Source organism: Telopea speciosissima, chromosome 1 (genome assembly GCF_018873765.1).
Source record: "Telopea speciosissima isolate NSW1024214 ecotype Mountain lineage chromosome 1, Tspe_v1, whole genome shotgun sequence".
NCBI classification, from domain to species: domain Eukaryota; kingdom Viridiplantae; phylum Streptophyta; class Magnoliopsida; order Proteales; family Proteaceae; genus Telopea; species Telopea speciosissima.
In genome coordinates this window covers 63,251,733-63,268,774 of record NC_057916.1, presented here as the reverse complement: position 1 = coordinate 63,268,774, position 17,042 = coordinate 63,251,733, and the positions used below count along the sequence as shown (strand labels likewise).

Here is a 17,042-nt window from a genome sequence, read left to right as displayed (position 1 = left end):
CTAACTTTCACTATGAATCAAGAAAAGAAAATAGTACAACCCTTGCGATTTGACACCCAAACATAAGCCCCGATGTACACCCTTCTCTCATATCCCAGTCACTCTCGCTACATACTTTCACTTTGGCTCCTTGCTTAGTCCTTGTACACATGTTGCACCAACACTATACCTCTTGGACTCTCACTTGGATCCTCGCATCTTGGCTCAACACTTGGATCTCTTTGATAGACAACTCTCTTCTTTTATAGAACTCCTTCCATCTCTACCTTGTTGTTTTCTCTGTCTTTAGAGAAAACTCATTAACTCTCTTTCTCTCAAGGTGCCTCTTGGAAGACTCCACTTTGCTTAATATCTCCAACCACTTCCACTCCTTTGGAAGATCCAATCTTATTGAAGTGTCCACCTTTCTACTTACTTGGAAGACTCTACCTCTTCCACTCTCTTGAAAGACTAATCCTTGTTGAAGACCCCAACTCTTACACTAACCCATCTACACCATTGAACCGAATCTTCAACTGGTCTAGATAAAAGCCACCAAACCCAACATTATATTGCAAATTCTTGACTATATTAAGAGCCTGACTTCTCTTGGGTTATTGGAGAAAAACTTAAGTTTCGTAAGTGTGAATTTTGGCTCTCTTTCTCTTGGGTTATTGGAGAAAAACTTAAGTTTCGTAAGTGTGAATTTTGGCTCTCTTCTCCCCTCCTAGGCTTCAATCTTTTTTCCCTCATTGTTCTTGGAGATGAGACCCCATAACTGCCAAAGTTCATGAATTCCTCTTTGTTTTCATTTGCAACCTTAATAAATATTCTTGGTTTCCTTATTGCCAAAAAATTAGGCTTCTCTGTTTCTAAATTTGAATTCAAACTAGAAGTAGCTAGTAGGTCCTAATTGTTTGATGTTGCTCTCTTATTTTCTCGTATGAAAAGAGACCCTCTTTCAAGCTCAAACCAATTTGGTGGACCCATTAATTAACCTACTAATATATTAGCGAAGGGAAGAGCTAATTTTGAAGATTCTGATTTGAATGTTGGAACTAGACAAGAAAGGGTTTTTGCTTCTTTTTTTATCACTTGCAAGTTGCAATACTAGTTTTGATTGTTGTGTAGCAATTTTAGAAAAAGGTCCCCACAATTTCTAAGACGTAGCTTTTGTTATCTTCTTTCTCTCCTTGTGGTTATCAATAGCTTATACGTCTCACTTCACCCTTCCACACATTTCCTCACCGCCTTTCTCTTGCGTGTACGTGATGATGCATGCTCATGCGTTGCTTCCTCCGGAAGAACGCGAAGTACCAATTATGATTTAAAGTATCGATCCATATTGTATCATATCAATCAATATGTATCGGTATTGATCAATACCGGATATGATACATATTGATATGTATCTCTTTTTTTTAAAAGAAAAATACTATGTCTCAATTGGTATCATATTTTATTGGCCGTTACGATCCAATACGATACAATACATACGATACATACCAATACTTACAATAAGTACTTTAAAAGGTTTTGTGAGAGTATTGATACGTATCGATATGTATCGGTTAATACGACTTGATATAGAATGATACGCCCAATACTAATCGTTATATATGGCCATTAAAGGCCAATGTGACTATCAAACTCAATACAAAGAATCATTTGGTGGAAAAGAAAATAAAAAAAAGGAACTCCCAAGTGAGACTCTCAAAACTTACCTTTAACCAAGGTTTTTAAAAAAATTGGAGTTGGGGGGTTCTAATCTATACTCAAAAGCGATTCAAGAGGTGCTACAAAAACTTAGTTTGTATAATTCAAGAAGTTATCTACATATACTATTATAACATGTAAGAAACCTCGTCTTTTATAACAATTTCAAGTTAACACACTTGTCTTGCAATACTTTTTTCTCCATATATTTTAGTGTTTATGCATGATAGATGTTATATATTGTTTTTTCCTCCAAAAGTGTATTTCCATGTGTATCTTGATTGACTATTTTTGTATGTATCTTATGTATCTCTGATATGATATGATACGATACAATATGATATGTCTCTTAAAATCATCTTTCTGATACGATATCCAATACTGATACTTTAAACCTTGGTACCAATCCTGCTTATCCCCTAAGGAGGCCAGGAAGGGTTGTGGCCAAGGAAAAAAAACCACGTACACACACACACACAAAAATAAAAAAACAAAAAAAAAAAACAAAAACTAAACCATTTTAGCTTGATAAAAGCATTTTTCCTCCCTGAATCACTCTTGAACCCATCCAAACAGTCCATCAGTTCTTTGTTAGGACTAATAGATCTGTTTAGACAATGCTTAATTACCTTGTGAAGAGTTCAGTTTTGAACAGACAATCTTGCCTATATAATAAGTCTTTTTCTATTATTCCCATCCAAGCAGGTCATGGGTTCTTTGCTAGGACTAACATGTGTTTTTTCTCATTGGGAAAAATATCTGACCTTTGAGATTAAGAATATTCCTGATTGGAAAGCCATAGATTGATTTATTTCTTGGAAGTCAATTACACCATGATTCTTCTAGACTAAGCAAACTAAGTAATCTGGTAAGATTGACATATGGATGGTAGCAGTCACTCTCACTACATCAGGTTGGATTTCCATGACAAGAGTTCTAATAGACTTTCCTTGTCCTATATTTGGAGTTGGAATATAAATCCAAATAAATTTTTTATTTTTTATATTTATTTTTTTGAAAATATCTTGGAGATAGATACTATGAGATTTTTATTAATTTTATTATTTTTTTTTAGATTTTAAATGAAGATTTGGAATCAGTTCTGAGGTTGGTTCTTTCATGTCGGTATCTCTTCCAAAAAGAACACTGATATTTTTTCATATTTGAAGCTTCTGTGACCATCTTTTTCAATGGATTGAATGCTAGTTTTATCTTTATTGTGTAGAGAAACCGTCCAACTTTTTGTTTGAAGAACTTTTAGGTTTTTTGCAGCTTCTAAAAGAGCCCAGAGCTTGGCATATACAACACATACTGATGGAAGATTTACACCATATGCACACCTCAACTGACTTTTATAAGAGAATATTTAGTTAGCCTAGTAGGGAACCACAAGATATTTCATGTTGAAGATCCAAGTTGAGATTTGAAACCCCCTCCCCCAATACACTCACACACACACAACCCAAATTGAGATTTGACACACACTACACACACTAAAAATATAAATAAGGAGAATCAAAGAAGTGTACACAGTAATTCTTAATCAGTGTTGATGATTATGCAATTAAAAAGCCCATTTTGGTCATAAAAAAAACAAAGGGCTCATTTTGAATGAGAGAGAGAGAGAGAGAGCATTTTCGTTTAAGGAAGCTATATTTGTATCTTATATGTCAAGTCAATTGGGGTAGGAAGAAAATGCATTTTCAGTTTTCGTTTAATCAGGATATATTAACATCTTATACGCCAAACCAATGGGGGGGAAGGGAGAAAATGTATTTCAGTTTTCGTTTAAGCAGTATATATTTGTATTTTATACGTCAAATCAATGGGGGGAGGAAGAGAATGTATTTCAGTTTTCGTTTAAACAATATATATTAGCATCTTATACACCAAGTCAATGGGAGGAAGAAGAGAATGTATTTTAGTGGGTGTAGGTTTATCATACAAGAGGACCTACATAGTTATTGAGGAGAGAAAAAAAAAAAGTATTAGTGATTGTGAGAGGGAATGTACTGCAGGCGACGTGCTTGTCCTTTTCCCTTGAAGAAATTATCTTCTGTGTTTTAGGGCATGAAATAGTAGACCTTTCTCTGAATTGTACATACCATATGTTTATTTTCAATGAGATATTTAATAAAAATATTGCTTGACCAAAAAAAATTAGATATTTTTAGGTAAGAATCTTTGTAAAAAGCTACATATCCTGTGCAGACTCAAATTTCCCATTGGCATAGCTCATATTTGAATAAAACTAGATGGGGTTGAATTTGTTGTTCCACTACATTACATGATTAATTAACTCAGTAAAATAGATGCTCAAGAACACAGTATAGGGGCTCCTCTAGATTCAAGATATAGGATATTTGAGTCTTCATTAGTGAAATTAAGTCTAGTGTGTCCCTCAATTGCAAGAAATACTGAAGGCAAGCAGGAAAAAAAAAAAGAAAAAAAAAAAAACTGAATTCTGATTCAAGCGCCCTAGTTACCATCTTGTCCTCTGGTGTGCCAATTTTTGGAGAGGTGGTGGTGATATTTCTAAATGTTGGTCCTTGGTTTCTTGGAAAACTCTTTGTTTACCTAAAATTTCTGGGGATTTGGGCTTTTTGGAATAGTTATATTCATGACAGAGCTCTATTAATTAAACTTGGTTGGAGATTGTTAACTAACCCTCATGAGTTGTGGGCTTGGGTCCTTTAAGGCTAGATATTTTCCTTCTAATAATTTGTTTGACCAGTCTAATATTGATAAGATTTGAAGGGGCTCTTTCATATGGGATATATATATAGCTTATCCCAGATTCTTCTTTACTTAAAATGTTGGTATGCTGCAGGGTAGGCATTGAATCTTGTATTTCTGTTTGGAATGAACCTTGGATTTCAGCTCTTCTATCCCTAGGGGTTGTGGTAGCTAGTGTTTCTTTAATTAAAATTTTAATAATGGGTGGGTTACTCATGGGATGTGGGCAAAATCAAGGATCTTTTCCCACTGACTAGCGCGAAAGATATTATTAATACTCATATATGCCATGACCCTGTTGATGGTAAATGGTTTTGTATGCAAAAAATCCTCTCAAGCGAGCATCGGATGGCTGGAGCTATCCTTGGAGCACGTGTCGGACAGCACCATTCGTCTGATGCACACTGTACCCACTGGTGCGCTGGAGAGGATCTGGACTAGGCTTTCATCTACAAACCTGGTCGCAAAACATTTGCAAGATTTTAATAATGAGGTTAGGATTAGCCGTGATATGAAGTTATGGAAATTAGTTTGGAATATTATGTCATATTTGGTATGCATTCTAGGTTGATTTCGCATTCTCAAGTGATAAAAACAACTACTTTTATCATCCGAGAATGCAAAATTGACTTAGAATGCATACCAAACACTGCCTTAAAATCCATCTGAGGTTCAAGATGTTTTTGTGGAAAGTTCTTATTGATGGTATAGGTACAAAATTTAAACTTGTCAGATTTGCATATGTTGATCGCTCTTGTCCTTTTTGTAAAAGCATGAATGAATCTTCTTGGCATTTGTTCTTATCATGTTCATTCTCCAAACATATTTGGGTTGCAAGACCTTTAAGATCGATTATGTACAAAATTCTTCTAGAGATCATCTTTGATTAGTTTATTTGAATCTTTTGTGCTTTCCTTGTATTATTTAACTCTGATAAATGTCAGATCTTATCAACTGTTGCTGTTACATTCTATTTTTTAGGGATTTTTGTAAATAAATGTGTGTTCTAGGGGGTCGATTTTCTCCTTGTATTGTCATCAAGGCTATTAACAGATGGTTGGCTGACCTTGGCTTGTTCTTTGATTTTGGTTCTTGTTCTAATCTCTGTAACATATCTTACTGATCCTTTGAGGACTACTAGGCTTTACCCTTAGTGGGTCACCCAGATCTAATCTGTCATGGCTTATGCGATTTTACCTATAATAATGTTGGATGGGCTGTTGTGTTTATGTAAAATTCTCAATTTTAAAAATTTGCTCAAGTTTGATGGATGGCCAACCCCAATCATCTTTTTAACAGTTAGATTAGAATTGCCACATCAATCCCAAGTGAATATATACAGGAAGAAAACCCACTGGATGGTGGGCAATATGGTAAAGATGGATCATGAAATCTATCCAATGGTTGGACCGTCTAATCCAACCGATGGTCCAGCCTTCTCATGGTCCCAAACTGATAGACTAAAAGATAAGCTCATCTACATGAGGCAAATAAATAAAAATTTTCCTTCTAGTACTACTATATTGATTGACATAAAAAATTATATATTAATCAGATGAAAGGCTTTATATAAAAAGATACAAAATGCAAATTTTATATTTGCATAAATGCTTTCTAATGATGTTTTGCCACATAAAGAGGGATGATCTGGTAGAGTCAGCCCTTCCATATAGATAATGGAGGGAGGGCCATCTAGATGGGCCACTTGTCCAATTCCTGTTCATTTGTCAATAGCATTGGTGCCCATGCCATTTTATTTCTTCAGTAATAATAACCTGCCATTGAATGTTTAGTGGTATATGAAGCAATGGAATTATAGTTACTCATATGAACAACCAAAGGAGTAAGAAACATCAGGTGCATTGAAGTTTCTACAAGGAATTGCCCTTCCACCTCCCTGGTTGAAGGGCTTGTTTGATTAATAGAGGGACTTGATCAGCATAACCCAAAATACAAAGTAATCTCTACAGCTTCAATTAGTTCAATTCAGTAATTAAATCCTATCTATTACTCAGTTTCTTGTGAACACTTACTTAAACGATAGAAATACAGCCAGGGCGGCTTTGGAACAAGATACACCTCAGATCTTTCATGGAAGTGCTTCAAATGCTTGTTTTGCAGCTGTAACTCAACATTCAGCGATTGGAAACGCAGACCCAATTTTGTCATTTCCAAGGCGATAACACTTGATATTAACAGGGTAAGGACCCAGCTGAATGTGATTGTCCTCTCCACCCATGTAGAAACACAATGTATACAGTGCAATTTCAAACTCTGGGCTCACTCCAACCAAAGTACTTGAGACAGACTTGAGAACACCATTCCATTCAAACTGAACCGTAAGAAGCTGGGTTTCTGAGTCTGGCTGCAAGTTGTCACAAGGCAAATTTCAATGTGAGCGATTAGACATGACTGAATCTTTGTGGCTAACAAAACCTGAATTCTTCTACCATAAATGTGTCTAATGGAACAATAGAGATAAAAGCATAGGAACATTTTAGACCTTAGACAAGTGCTAAAGTGATTTAGATCTCGATCGCTAAATGATAAATCATTGGAAAATTGCTTTCAAAGACTAAACAAGTCCGGACGGATTGTCAACTCCATTGCCTCTCTTGTATCTAGAGATGGATCCTCCCTCTCTAAGGTTGCAGAGATATAGTCTGAAGCTGTGGACTACTTTGTTCAGCTCTTTATGGCCCTTGTTTCTTCCTCTGCAATCATTCAGGACAGCCTTCTTAATAAAACCATTCCCTCCTCTCTTCAAAGTTCCCTCCAGGCTATCCTTCTGACTCAGAAATCCTTTCAGACGTTCTCTCCTACAAAGCCAACTGAGCCCCTGGGTCCGGACGGATTCATTATGGAAGTTTTTCAGCTACCTGGGACATTATCAAAGTGGATCTTATCAAAGCCCTGCAAAACTTCTTCTACAACCCCAATCAGATTAAGGGAATCAACCATACTTTCCTTTACCCCATCGCCAAGAAAGAAGGGGCCTCCTCTATGTCTGACTTTCGTCCTATAGCCTTTTGCAACCATACATATCGATACGTTCGGTAAAGGGTTTTGTGGGTGGTTTAATACGTATCAATATGTATTGATATGTATTGTCCGATACAGCTCGATACATATCGATACATACCGATACCATCGATACATTCCATAAAAAATCCCTTTCACTTACAGACTCGATACCATCGATACATTCCATAAATATTGCTTATTTATATTTGTTCCAAAAGTGTATTCCATGAGTATCTTGACCATATCTATGCGTATCTGTAGTGTTCGATACGTATCTTCGATACGATACGATACGTCTCTTAAAATCACCCGACCGATATGATACCCGATACCGATACTTTAAACCTTGATTGAGACTATTACATCTTGCTTGAGATCCTTTAAGAGCATGTCAAGGCTTCACATTAACCTCATAAAATCCCTATTGGTCTTAACTGGGGTTTCTGAAGAGGTTAAAGTATGACTTCAAGGAGTTGACAGGTTTCTCTTTGGAGCTTCTTCCAATTAAATATCTTGGTTTGCCGTTGGTTCCTTCTAGATTGACTGCTCACCATTGCTCCCCCATGATGAATTTTAAGCGAAAGAGATTGCTCACTATTAGGTCGGCTCTTCAGTCTACTTATATCTATTGGTCAGGAATTTTTGGCTTGACCCAGCCTTTTATCTCGAAGTTGGAATCTCTTATGTGCTCTTTCCTGTGGAAAGGATCTGATTGCTCTAGATTTCTTCATCCTACCTCCTAGGCCTCTGTTTGTCTCTCCAAAAAGGAAGCGGGGCTAGGTCTTAGGCTCATTAAAGAAGTCAATTCAGCTGGTATCCTTAAGCTGACCTGGAACATTACAGCCAAGAAGAAAAGTATTTGGGTTGATTGAGTTTATTCAAGACTTCTCCGCAATGGCTCCATTTGGATGGTCCCTCTTATTGCTGATGCTTCTTGGGTGGAGAAAGATTCTGAAGCTTAGATCTCTAGCCTATGGTGTTATTCAATCTTCGATTGGTGTCCTCTACTAGGATTTGGCTGGACTTTTGATACCCCCTCGGAGTTCCCCTTCCTGTTCTGGGTGACGGCTATTTACAGTTTGGGTTCTGACAGATTGGCCAAGATTTCTGATATTATTCTGCATGATCATTGTGCTCCTTCTCCTCCTTCCCCCCCCCCCCCCCACAACCCAGATGGCTCCCCACATAGGCTTTTCTCATCCACAGGCACATTCCTATCCTTCCTTCTTGTTGTCTTTGTTAGAATGGTCATAAAGATGTCGACCACCTCTTCTTCAACTGCCCCTTCTCCTATAGAACTTGGAATGCTCTTCTCGCCAGATGTTGGACCTGGAGAAGAAAAATATTGCCTATACAGAGGGAATGGATTTGGGTAAATATGACCTTTGGTGGTTCCTCAGTTTATGACCAAGTGGGCAAGCTCACTTTCGGGGCTGCCATCCACCACATATAGATGGAGCGCAACCTTAGAAGATGGGCATCCAGTTCTAGATCCCACGAAAAGAGAAACAAGAGAACCCCCAGGAGAAGAGGGGAAAAAAGACAAAAAAAAAAAAAAAAAAAAAAAAAGGCCCACCCACAGCCTAGAGCCAAGTGGAGGAGGTCCCAAGAGGATACAATAAGCTATTTCTAGGGGAATCTATACATCTTGAGGGAGACTTAGAAAGCTTGCTTCGAATATCAAAAAGATAGTTTATTAGGGTGTAACCAGTGCACAAGGCTCCCACCACTGCAGGGTCTGGGGAGGGTCATAACGTACGCAGCCTTACCCCTGCTTTCTTAGAGAGGCTGTTTCTACTTGGAAATGAATATTTATTCCCCCCCCCCCCCACCCAAAACCCACCCAAAAAAATATAAAAGGTCTTTACAGGCAACAAAAATCAAATATCATGCTACTCACTATTTGGCCTCGTCTTCTTGGAAATATGTATCCCTGATAATCAACCCTTCCCTTTGCTTCTTCAAGATAAAACTACAAAAGGAAAAGTAAAGTTAGAAAATCACCAAAGACAATAAACCACCCAACATTATGTATATAAGACCTAACAGATGAAATGAAACCAAATTATCCTTATCCTCATCTAATTAGAAGTCCAAACATAGAAAGGTAACTAATCTTATATCTAACTTAATTTTCAGAGAACACCATGCCAAATACAAATACAAACAAGGCTTAGAGCAATCTGTGAGCAGTTGAAATTAATTGTCAATAATGCACGCATATAAGAAATCATAAACTATACAGATGTTGTATTTCTAGATTAGCTACTCATATTTGTCGGCTATCAAAGGAAATGATTCAAACTGCAGTTATTAATAGGGGAAATTAGCTGCAATGCAAAATGCAACTCAACTGCATTCAGGATGTGTATAGTTCACAAAACATCAAACTTATGTCACTCTTTTGGTGGACCACAATAACAATTGCCTCAGAGCTGAGATCCTATCCACATATTAAGCGCTAAGACTTGCATGGGTCAACAAAAAAAACACCCCCACCCAAAAATAAAAGCAGACAGAGAAATCAAAAGGTACTGTGAATAATTTAGAAAATTGTTTCCACAGATCATTGGATTGGAGTGTGATCATTAGAACCACTGACTGCTTTCCCTGAATGGCCCCGGTCAGAGTTCATAACCATTCATTCACTAAGAACCATTGACAGGAGAACAGATTTTCCGGTCCATACAATGTCACTCAACCAGACCATTAGTCTTTAAAACACTGTTATGGTATACTATATTTAAAACCTTCGGCTTAAACAAGTTGATATGGTGTATAGCTCCTGGAAAGCAAGGTCAAGGTCCAATCAATGCAATTATTGTGTTATGGTCCAATACAATGTATATATTAAAATATAGAATCCATAGAGGGGCCCTAAAGACACAAGGTCCGATATTAAAGGTTTTTACAGTCCAGCCAAATACCTGCTTCACCACTACTGAATACATACAGTTAAGAAAAGTTATAAGATGAAAAAGAAAGTTTTAATCATCGTATCATTTCATTGACCTGATGACAATTCAAGTTGGTTTAGTTCAGTCAACCATCAGAAAGGCGTATAAATGATGAGCATTGAGACACAGACCTGAATCCAGTTGTGGAAGCCTGAAACTTCATGCTCCCCTTGCTTCTTGATTTCCCCCACAAAAACATGTTCAAAAGCAGAAGATGAACCGGATGTACCACCACGACCATAGAGCTCAAACCATAGATCTGTCAGCATACTCTTAAAATCATGATAATCCTCAGAAACAATGCCCTTGGATGAGAGATACTTGTGAAGATATTTGATTGGTGCAGTTCTACTGATCTCTTCTATGAATGCGGCTTGCTCATGCCTCTCTTCAGAAGTGACAACTTCTTTAGACCCTTCATTTGGGTTGTAATTATCTAAAAGGGAACAGAAACGAGAATAAGTAGGCTTCCTGAATATCTCTTCATTCACCCAAGTAAATAGGCTTCCTTGTGCCATATCCTCCTTTTGGTAGACCTTCTTTCCCTCACCACAGTCAATCTGATAGTCCTTTCCAGGTACCAAACAGTTTGAATCAAGTTCCCAGAGCTTGTTGCAAGCTTGTGAAAGGTCAGAAAGCTCCTTTTCTGAGGGTTCTATTTCAGCACCATAGCTGACATCATCAGAATATTTTTGCTCACTTGGTTGTTGTTTATATCCATGCCAATGATTCATTGGAACCTGTCAATGCACGTTGAAGTATTGAGTGAAAATGAAAATGAAACCTCACCCCAAACCAAAATAAATCTTGTAGAGTTCTTCTTTTGGGTTGGAGCCAGTAATAAATAACTTCAGAACTCTCACCATATGCGTAGACATTTTATGAATACAATATTTAACCAAAAATGTTTTTAGTTCAAAAGTTTAGGATGAACGTCCAGTCTGTATGGTGGATGGGCAAAAAGGATCCAGCTGACTGCTCAAGTTATTTGGATAATCTTATTTTGTTCATTTTTAAATAATCTATTTATTTCTAGAATTGAGTTGGGGATTCTAAGCTTGAGCTGCCAACAGAATTTGCCCGAATGATGAGGGACAAGATGGTTTTCCTCAAAATGGCAATGTGCCTTAAACCATTAGAGCTCTTGAATGGATGGGAGACTCAGAGAGTATCTAAACTTGTTATGGCAAACACCAAGAAACACGAAGAAAAACCAAAAACAAAGCAAAGATGACACTGAGATTTAACGTGGTTCACACACCAATATGATGTGCTACATCCACGGGCACAGCTGAAGATGATTCACTATGTGATGGAATAAGTACAACGGAGATCTCTCAAGAACACCCAAAGGTTGCTACAAGAACTCCCCCGAGAAACCCTAACTCGAAAAATCCCCAAATCTCACTTGTTTCACTTGCTTACACAACAAGATGATAAAATGTATAAATACTCCTCCAAGTCGGGTTGGCCCATGCCCTCCACTACCATCATAGACCTCACAAAAAATTCCCTTTTAGGTCGCTACAAAAAATGTCAAAGCAGGGCAATCTTCGAAACGGGTACAAGAATTCAAGACACACAAATAACAAACTCAAATGAATCCTTTTTTTTTTTTGGAGGGGTGGGGGGTAGGGAGGGGAGGTGGACAGGGGTGAAAGAGGAACCTTATGAGATTGCCTTGGAGGTCTTTTGCCAACAGTCTCCCAATCCTCATTGCTCCCCTCATCGTGTTCCTATAGAAACCCAAGCCCAAAGTAATCAGCACTGTCAGAGATGCCTTCAAACGAACAATCATAAATCAAGAAAATTAAAAATCAATATCAACCTTTCTGTTCCATTGATGCTGGTTAATTTGATGCTTACCACCGTCTTTGTACCTCTCATCCTCACAAACAAGCTGCAAAAGAGACATGGTAAAACACTAATATCACTCAAAAAGAGCTTTTAAAAGAGAAAAGGAATGTGTTTTTTATGTTCTAGAATATTCTGATATGAAGGAATAAACTCTGTAAATTTGATACATTTACTTTTTTGAAGTATCAAGAATTCTGCCTTTGAATAAAGAAAGATTGTCAAGGAAGAGAATGATGGGTGCCTAGGTGGGCATGGAATTACAATTCCCTAAATAAATCCACCACTATATTTAAAGTCGAAGTCATGTTTAAAGTTCTGAATTGTATTATTCCTGTAAAATAATATTTCTATTAAGGCAAGACCTGTAAAATATTTTTCATTAAAACAAATGGAGCCTGAAGGCTGCAACTGAGAGTTGTCCACCTCTATAGAGCTCAAGAAACCTAGATCACTGCCTCTAAAAAGATCTCTGCTGACAGAATGTCTGGGAACTGGGCTTTCTCAATGAGAAGAGAAGAGGATTTTCTTTCCCCCATAATTTCAAAGGCTTGCTAGAAAGTTAATTTAGATGGATGGTTCAGCAATGTGCAGCTAAGATCAACGCATGCACCATTGGAAATGAGTGGTTAGGTGTTAAGGAGGAGAAGGTGATGGTTGTAAGTGACTTGAGTGGTTAGAAAAGATATGAGTGATAATGAGTTGATAGCAGGGGGCTTCAAATAGAGCTGGATGCAGAACAGGAATCATTAGCTAATGCCTAATAGTTGTGGTAAGGCAGAGTGATGGCTTACCGCAATTGTCTCAGTATTAATGAAATGATGTATAGGGATGATGGTTCTTAATCATATAAACGATTTACTCTGGTGCATGATATTTATGGAACGTAAGGAGTGATGAATTGAACAAGGAAGAATCAAAGTTAGAAACTACATCAAAATGTTAAAAATTGAGCTGCTAGATAAAACTGTAAGAGTGATCAGTTTATTTTCATAAAATTACACTGTTCGATTGAATCAAAACTTTCGTGGAGATTAAGCTAACAGTCTTAAAAAGCCCATTTCTTACTCCACCTTTAATTTTTTTTTTAAAAAAAAAATCATGGCTTGTCACTGTTAATGCTGGGTATAACATAATTGAGGGGTTAGCAATGCTCAATACAAGTACAGAACCCATTATTAAGACACACAATCAATACGAAACCGAGAAGCGAAACAAAGAGAAAACAAAAAGGAACCTTTTGGGGTCGCCTCGAAGGTCTCTCTCCGACTGTTTCCGGTTCTTCATTCCTCCAATCGCTCTCTTCCTACAGAACCAATTCATCAATCAGTTAAGCATTACTGAGACACATTTCATCGAAAGACCCAAAAACCAAACCTTTCTATTCCATTTGTTCCGATTATGATCGTGCCTATCATCACCACCCTCTTCGTCCTGATCCTGCTCCCCAGACACCACCTGCGCATTGTAACCACTCCAAACATCAGAATCGTAGTTGAGATCAGAAGAGTGTAAGCAACAACTGTGAGTACCAACTTGCGCCCAAGTGGATCTGGACTGTTCATCACGAGCATGAGAGTTGGATTCGTCGTTGTTGTTGTCGCCAACGCCGAGTGCCACATCGATCAAGCCCTTGATCAAACCCTCCATGGCAGTTCTTCCTTTGGATCACAGAAAAAGGGATCAGAGAAGAAGAGAGGAGAGGATGGAGATGGAGATGAGATTGAAGAAATAAAGCGAAGTTCAGAGAACTAAGAGAGGCGATGGTATAGTTGAGATTTGGGAAGGCGAAAACGACATATAATAAAGTACCATAATAAATGAGGGAGAGTAAACAACTGTTGAAACGGAAGTTGAAATAGCGGGTAATGGCAGTTTTTGTAAATTACATGCCGACAGGTCAGTGTGGTCCCAGCCTCATTACACGCGGCTGGTCGACCTTAGAGGAGAATCCGAAGAATCCCGTCAATTGTGGGGAGGATATCTTTGCAAACTAAATCCAAATTCATATACTTATCAAAAAACAAAAAAAAAATCCAAATTCATATATATTTTGATATCATATGAGCACTTTGTGTGTTTTCTTACCCCAAGAGACCGAGTTGTCTCCGCTGGGATGGGGTGATCAAGTCCGTTGGTAAGACGTGGTCCTTCTTCCTCCGCTGCTCATGGGGCCCTTCGAGGATGATTTCCTCCTATAGTTCTTGCTCCCCCTCTTGCGACACCTTCTCCCTACTCTGCTTTTCTTTGCCCATTTTTGCCTTGAGATGTTTGGGGCTTTGGTATTTCTGCTCGAATACCTACTTTGAGCTATTTCCTTGTGCTTGTTGTCCATTTTCCCCCCGCTTTCCAGGCTCGCTCCTGTCCCTGTGAATCTTCTGTTCTTCTTCCTTAGTCATTCTGGTTTGCCTCGCTGTGGTGCGTGCCCCATCTTTCTTTCTCTCTGCCTACTACTATACCCTTGGGTCTCTGCTTGACTCTAGCCATGAGTGGTGAACATTCTCGATCCTTGTCTCCTTTCCACAGAGACCCTTCCCCTCCTTCTCCGGAGCCCCCTGATGATTTAGTCCTCACTCTTGATGATGAAACAGAGGATTTGCTTGATTCTCAAGCAGAGTTGGTTCTCGTTGGCAGAGTTCTCGAAAGCAAATCCTATCGTCAACAGGCGGTAACTGACGCACTGGTTTTCGCTTGGAACCTGATCCGGGAAATCCAAATTACACCTATGGCCCACCATCAGTTTATCTTCCAGTTCAATCACCTCCTAGATGTCCAAAATGTGTTGGATGGAGGTCCCTGGGCTGTTACAGCTAATCTATTGATTCTGGAACCGTGGAACACTACCGACAGATGGGATTTCACTCATGTCGACTTCTGGGTTCATTTCAAAGGCATCCCACCGGAGTTACTACATTTGGAGCTGGGTTTTCAGCTGAGGAAGAAGCTAGGCTCGCCCAAATCTGTTATGCTTATACAGGGTTCTCGTGCCTCAAGCCCACAGGCCTTCTTGCGCTGCCGAATTTCTATGGATATCAGGAAACCGTTGAAGGATACTTTATAGATTCGGCGTCGAAACGGCACTGAGATTGCTATCCAGGTCCAGTACGAACTACTCCCAATCTATTGCTACTTGTGTGGTTATATTGGTCACGAAGAGAAAAGATGAGAAGCCTGGTTCACCTTCCATCAGCGTCATCAGCTGGAACATCGGTGCACCGCCATTGGCCCTTGTACTTCTGCTCCCTTCTCCCGATTTCACATTGGATTACGGGCTGTAATCTCGGAGGTCCGCCTTATTGAAGGAGCCATTAAAGCTTCAGTTGATCGGGTTTGTGTTCCACCATGCTCCCGCTGGCATCCAGGAGGCAACCCCCAGCCTACAGCTCCCCGCCGGCACATGTCTGAACCAGCTGGAAGACAGTACGAAGAGCGAGCACGTGAGGCATTCCCCAACATGCGCCTGACACCTTCTACTCATCCATGTGGCAGCCCTGTCCAGGTGACACCTCAGCCCACTCCCCTACACCTTGATACGCACCCGGTACCACATTCCCTGACATTCTCACCCACTAACCCCCATCGTACTGATCATTTGATCATTGCCTCGGATCCTGGGCTGTGTCATTCCTCTCCACTTACTTCATCGGCCAGTCTTGGGGGGAGCCACCTCCAGACCCTTAACCAACCCCCTGACCCTACCTCCTTTGTGGTTTCCTCTGATCAACTGTTATTAGCTTTACAGAGCCACCTCAGAAAATTCCCCTTCCACGTCCCACAATCTCCTTCATATCCTTCCTCTCCTATCCAACATATCCCTCTCCAGCTCGGATCCGGAAACCAATACCTAGAACCTGGCTATTACAGCCCACCCACACACTCCAGGCCCAATTCTACAGTTAGAGGGCTCAGTTCCTGGTTTACCCCCCCTTGCTTCTAGCCCTACCGGCCCAACCCAGCCCACCACCCCAACCATACCACAACATCGTCTAGCCCAATCCTCCACGGACCCAACCACGGACATCCCTTCCCCCTTCCCTCCCACTTTCGACACTACCACTGTTCTGGCCACCACCCATTCCCCCGCCATTGTCCCTGCCACCAGGCTCCGAAAAAAGAATCGGGAAGCTGCCTTAAAACCCTATCAACGGATGAAACCGACTGACAGACCGATCTGCAGACCAAGGGGTAAACGGTCTAAGACAAGTCAGGATGAGGACCATCAGACTGAGTGTACTGAGTCACCATCTACTCAAGGTTATTTTTTAACGGATGGCCCCTTGGAGACTGAGGGAAATTAGCTCCAAGGGACATTATGAAAATCCTGTCCTGAAACTGTCAAGGTCTGGGGAAGCCTTTGACAGTCCGTTCTCTTCAGCATCTTTCCCAATCCACAAGGCCTGATATTGTCTTTCTTATGGAAACAAGATGCCAAGAAAAGAAGATTATTCAATTGGGTAGATGACTTAAACTCTATTCCCAGTTTTCTGTGCAGCCCTTGCATACTGGAGGTGGCCTCTCCCTACTGTGGGATAGCACTATCAAATTGGATGTTCTATGTTCTAACAAGCGTTTCATTGATTGCAAGGTACACTCTAATCACCACCCCCCTTTTTTCTTCACTGCTATCTATGGGGACCCAGTTAAATCTTGCAGGTCCCAAGTGTGGAGTGCAATTCTGGCTCAAGTTGGTGATCGCCAGGATAGTTGGTTGTGCTTGGGTGATTTTAATTCCCATTTAGCCTGCTTCGAGAAGAGGGGAGGTAACAGCAGAGATAC

At 39.6% G+C, this 17,042-nt stretch overlaps 2 protein-coding genes across 2 annotated transcripts; one reads left to right on the top strand and one right to left on the bottom strand.

Annotated features, from left to right (window-relative positions):
- Positions 1 to 6,374: 6,374 nt before the first annotated feature.
- On the bottom strand, positions 6,375 to 14,021 carry LOC122641649 (poly(U)-specific endoribonuclease-B-like). The gene is made up of 9 exons (XM_043834938.1): positions 13,803 to 14,021; positions 13,644 to 13,724; positions 13,504 to 13,572; positions 12,241 to 12,312; positions 12,080 to 12,148; positions 10,544 to 11,152; positions 9,356 to 9,427; positions 6,491 to 6,796; positions 6,375 to 6,421 (listed from the first exon to the last, which is right to left on the bottom strand). Exons 1-8 carry the CDS (start codon positions 13,914 to 13,916, stop codon positions 6,560 to 6,562), a joined length of 1,323 nt encoding a protein of 440 aa, XP_043690873.1. The 5' UTR covers positions 13,917 to 14,021; the 3' UTR covers positions 6,375 to 6,421; positions 6,491 to 6,559.
- A 730-nt stretch (positions 14,022 to 14,751) lies between these two features.
- Positions 14,752 to 15,327, top strand: LOC122652732. Its single transcript, XM_043846560.1, has one exon. It carries the CDS (start codon positions 14,752 to 14,754, stop codon positions 15,325 to 15,327), a length of 576 nt encoding a protein of 191 aa, XP_043702495.1.
- The last annotated feature ends 1,715 nt before the right edge of the window (positions 15,328 to 17,042 follow it).

Excerpts from the sequence above, each read along its gene's own strand:
- LOC122641649 (XM_043834938.1), bottom strand. The coding sequence starts at position 13,916 with ATGGAGGGTTTGATCAAGGGCTTGATCGATGTGGCACTCGGCGTTGGC. Across the intron at positions 12,149-12,240 it reads AGCATCAATGGAACAGAAAG|GAACACGATGAGGGGAGCAA; the intron begins GTTGATATTGAT and ends GGGTTTCTATAG. Across the intron at positions 6,797-9,355 it reads CAAGAAGACGAGGCCAAATA|CCAGACTCAGAAACCCAGCT; the intron begins GTGAGTAGCATG and ends GACAACTTGCAG.
- LOC122652732 (XM_043846560.1), top strand. The coding sequence starts at position 14,752 with ATGAGTGGTGAACATTCTCGATCCTTGTCTCCTTTCCACAGAGACCCT.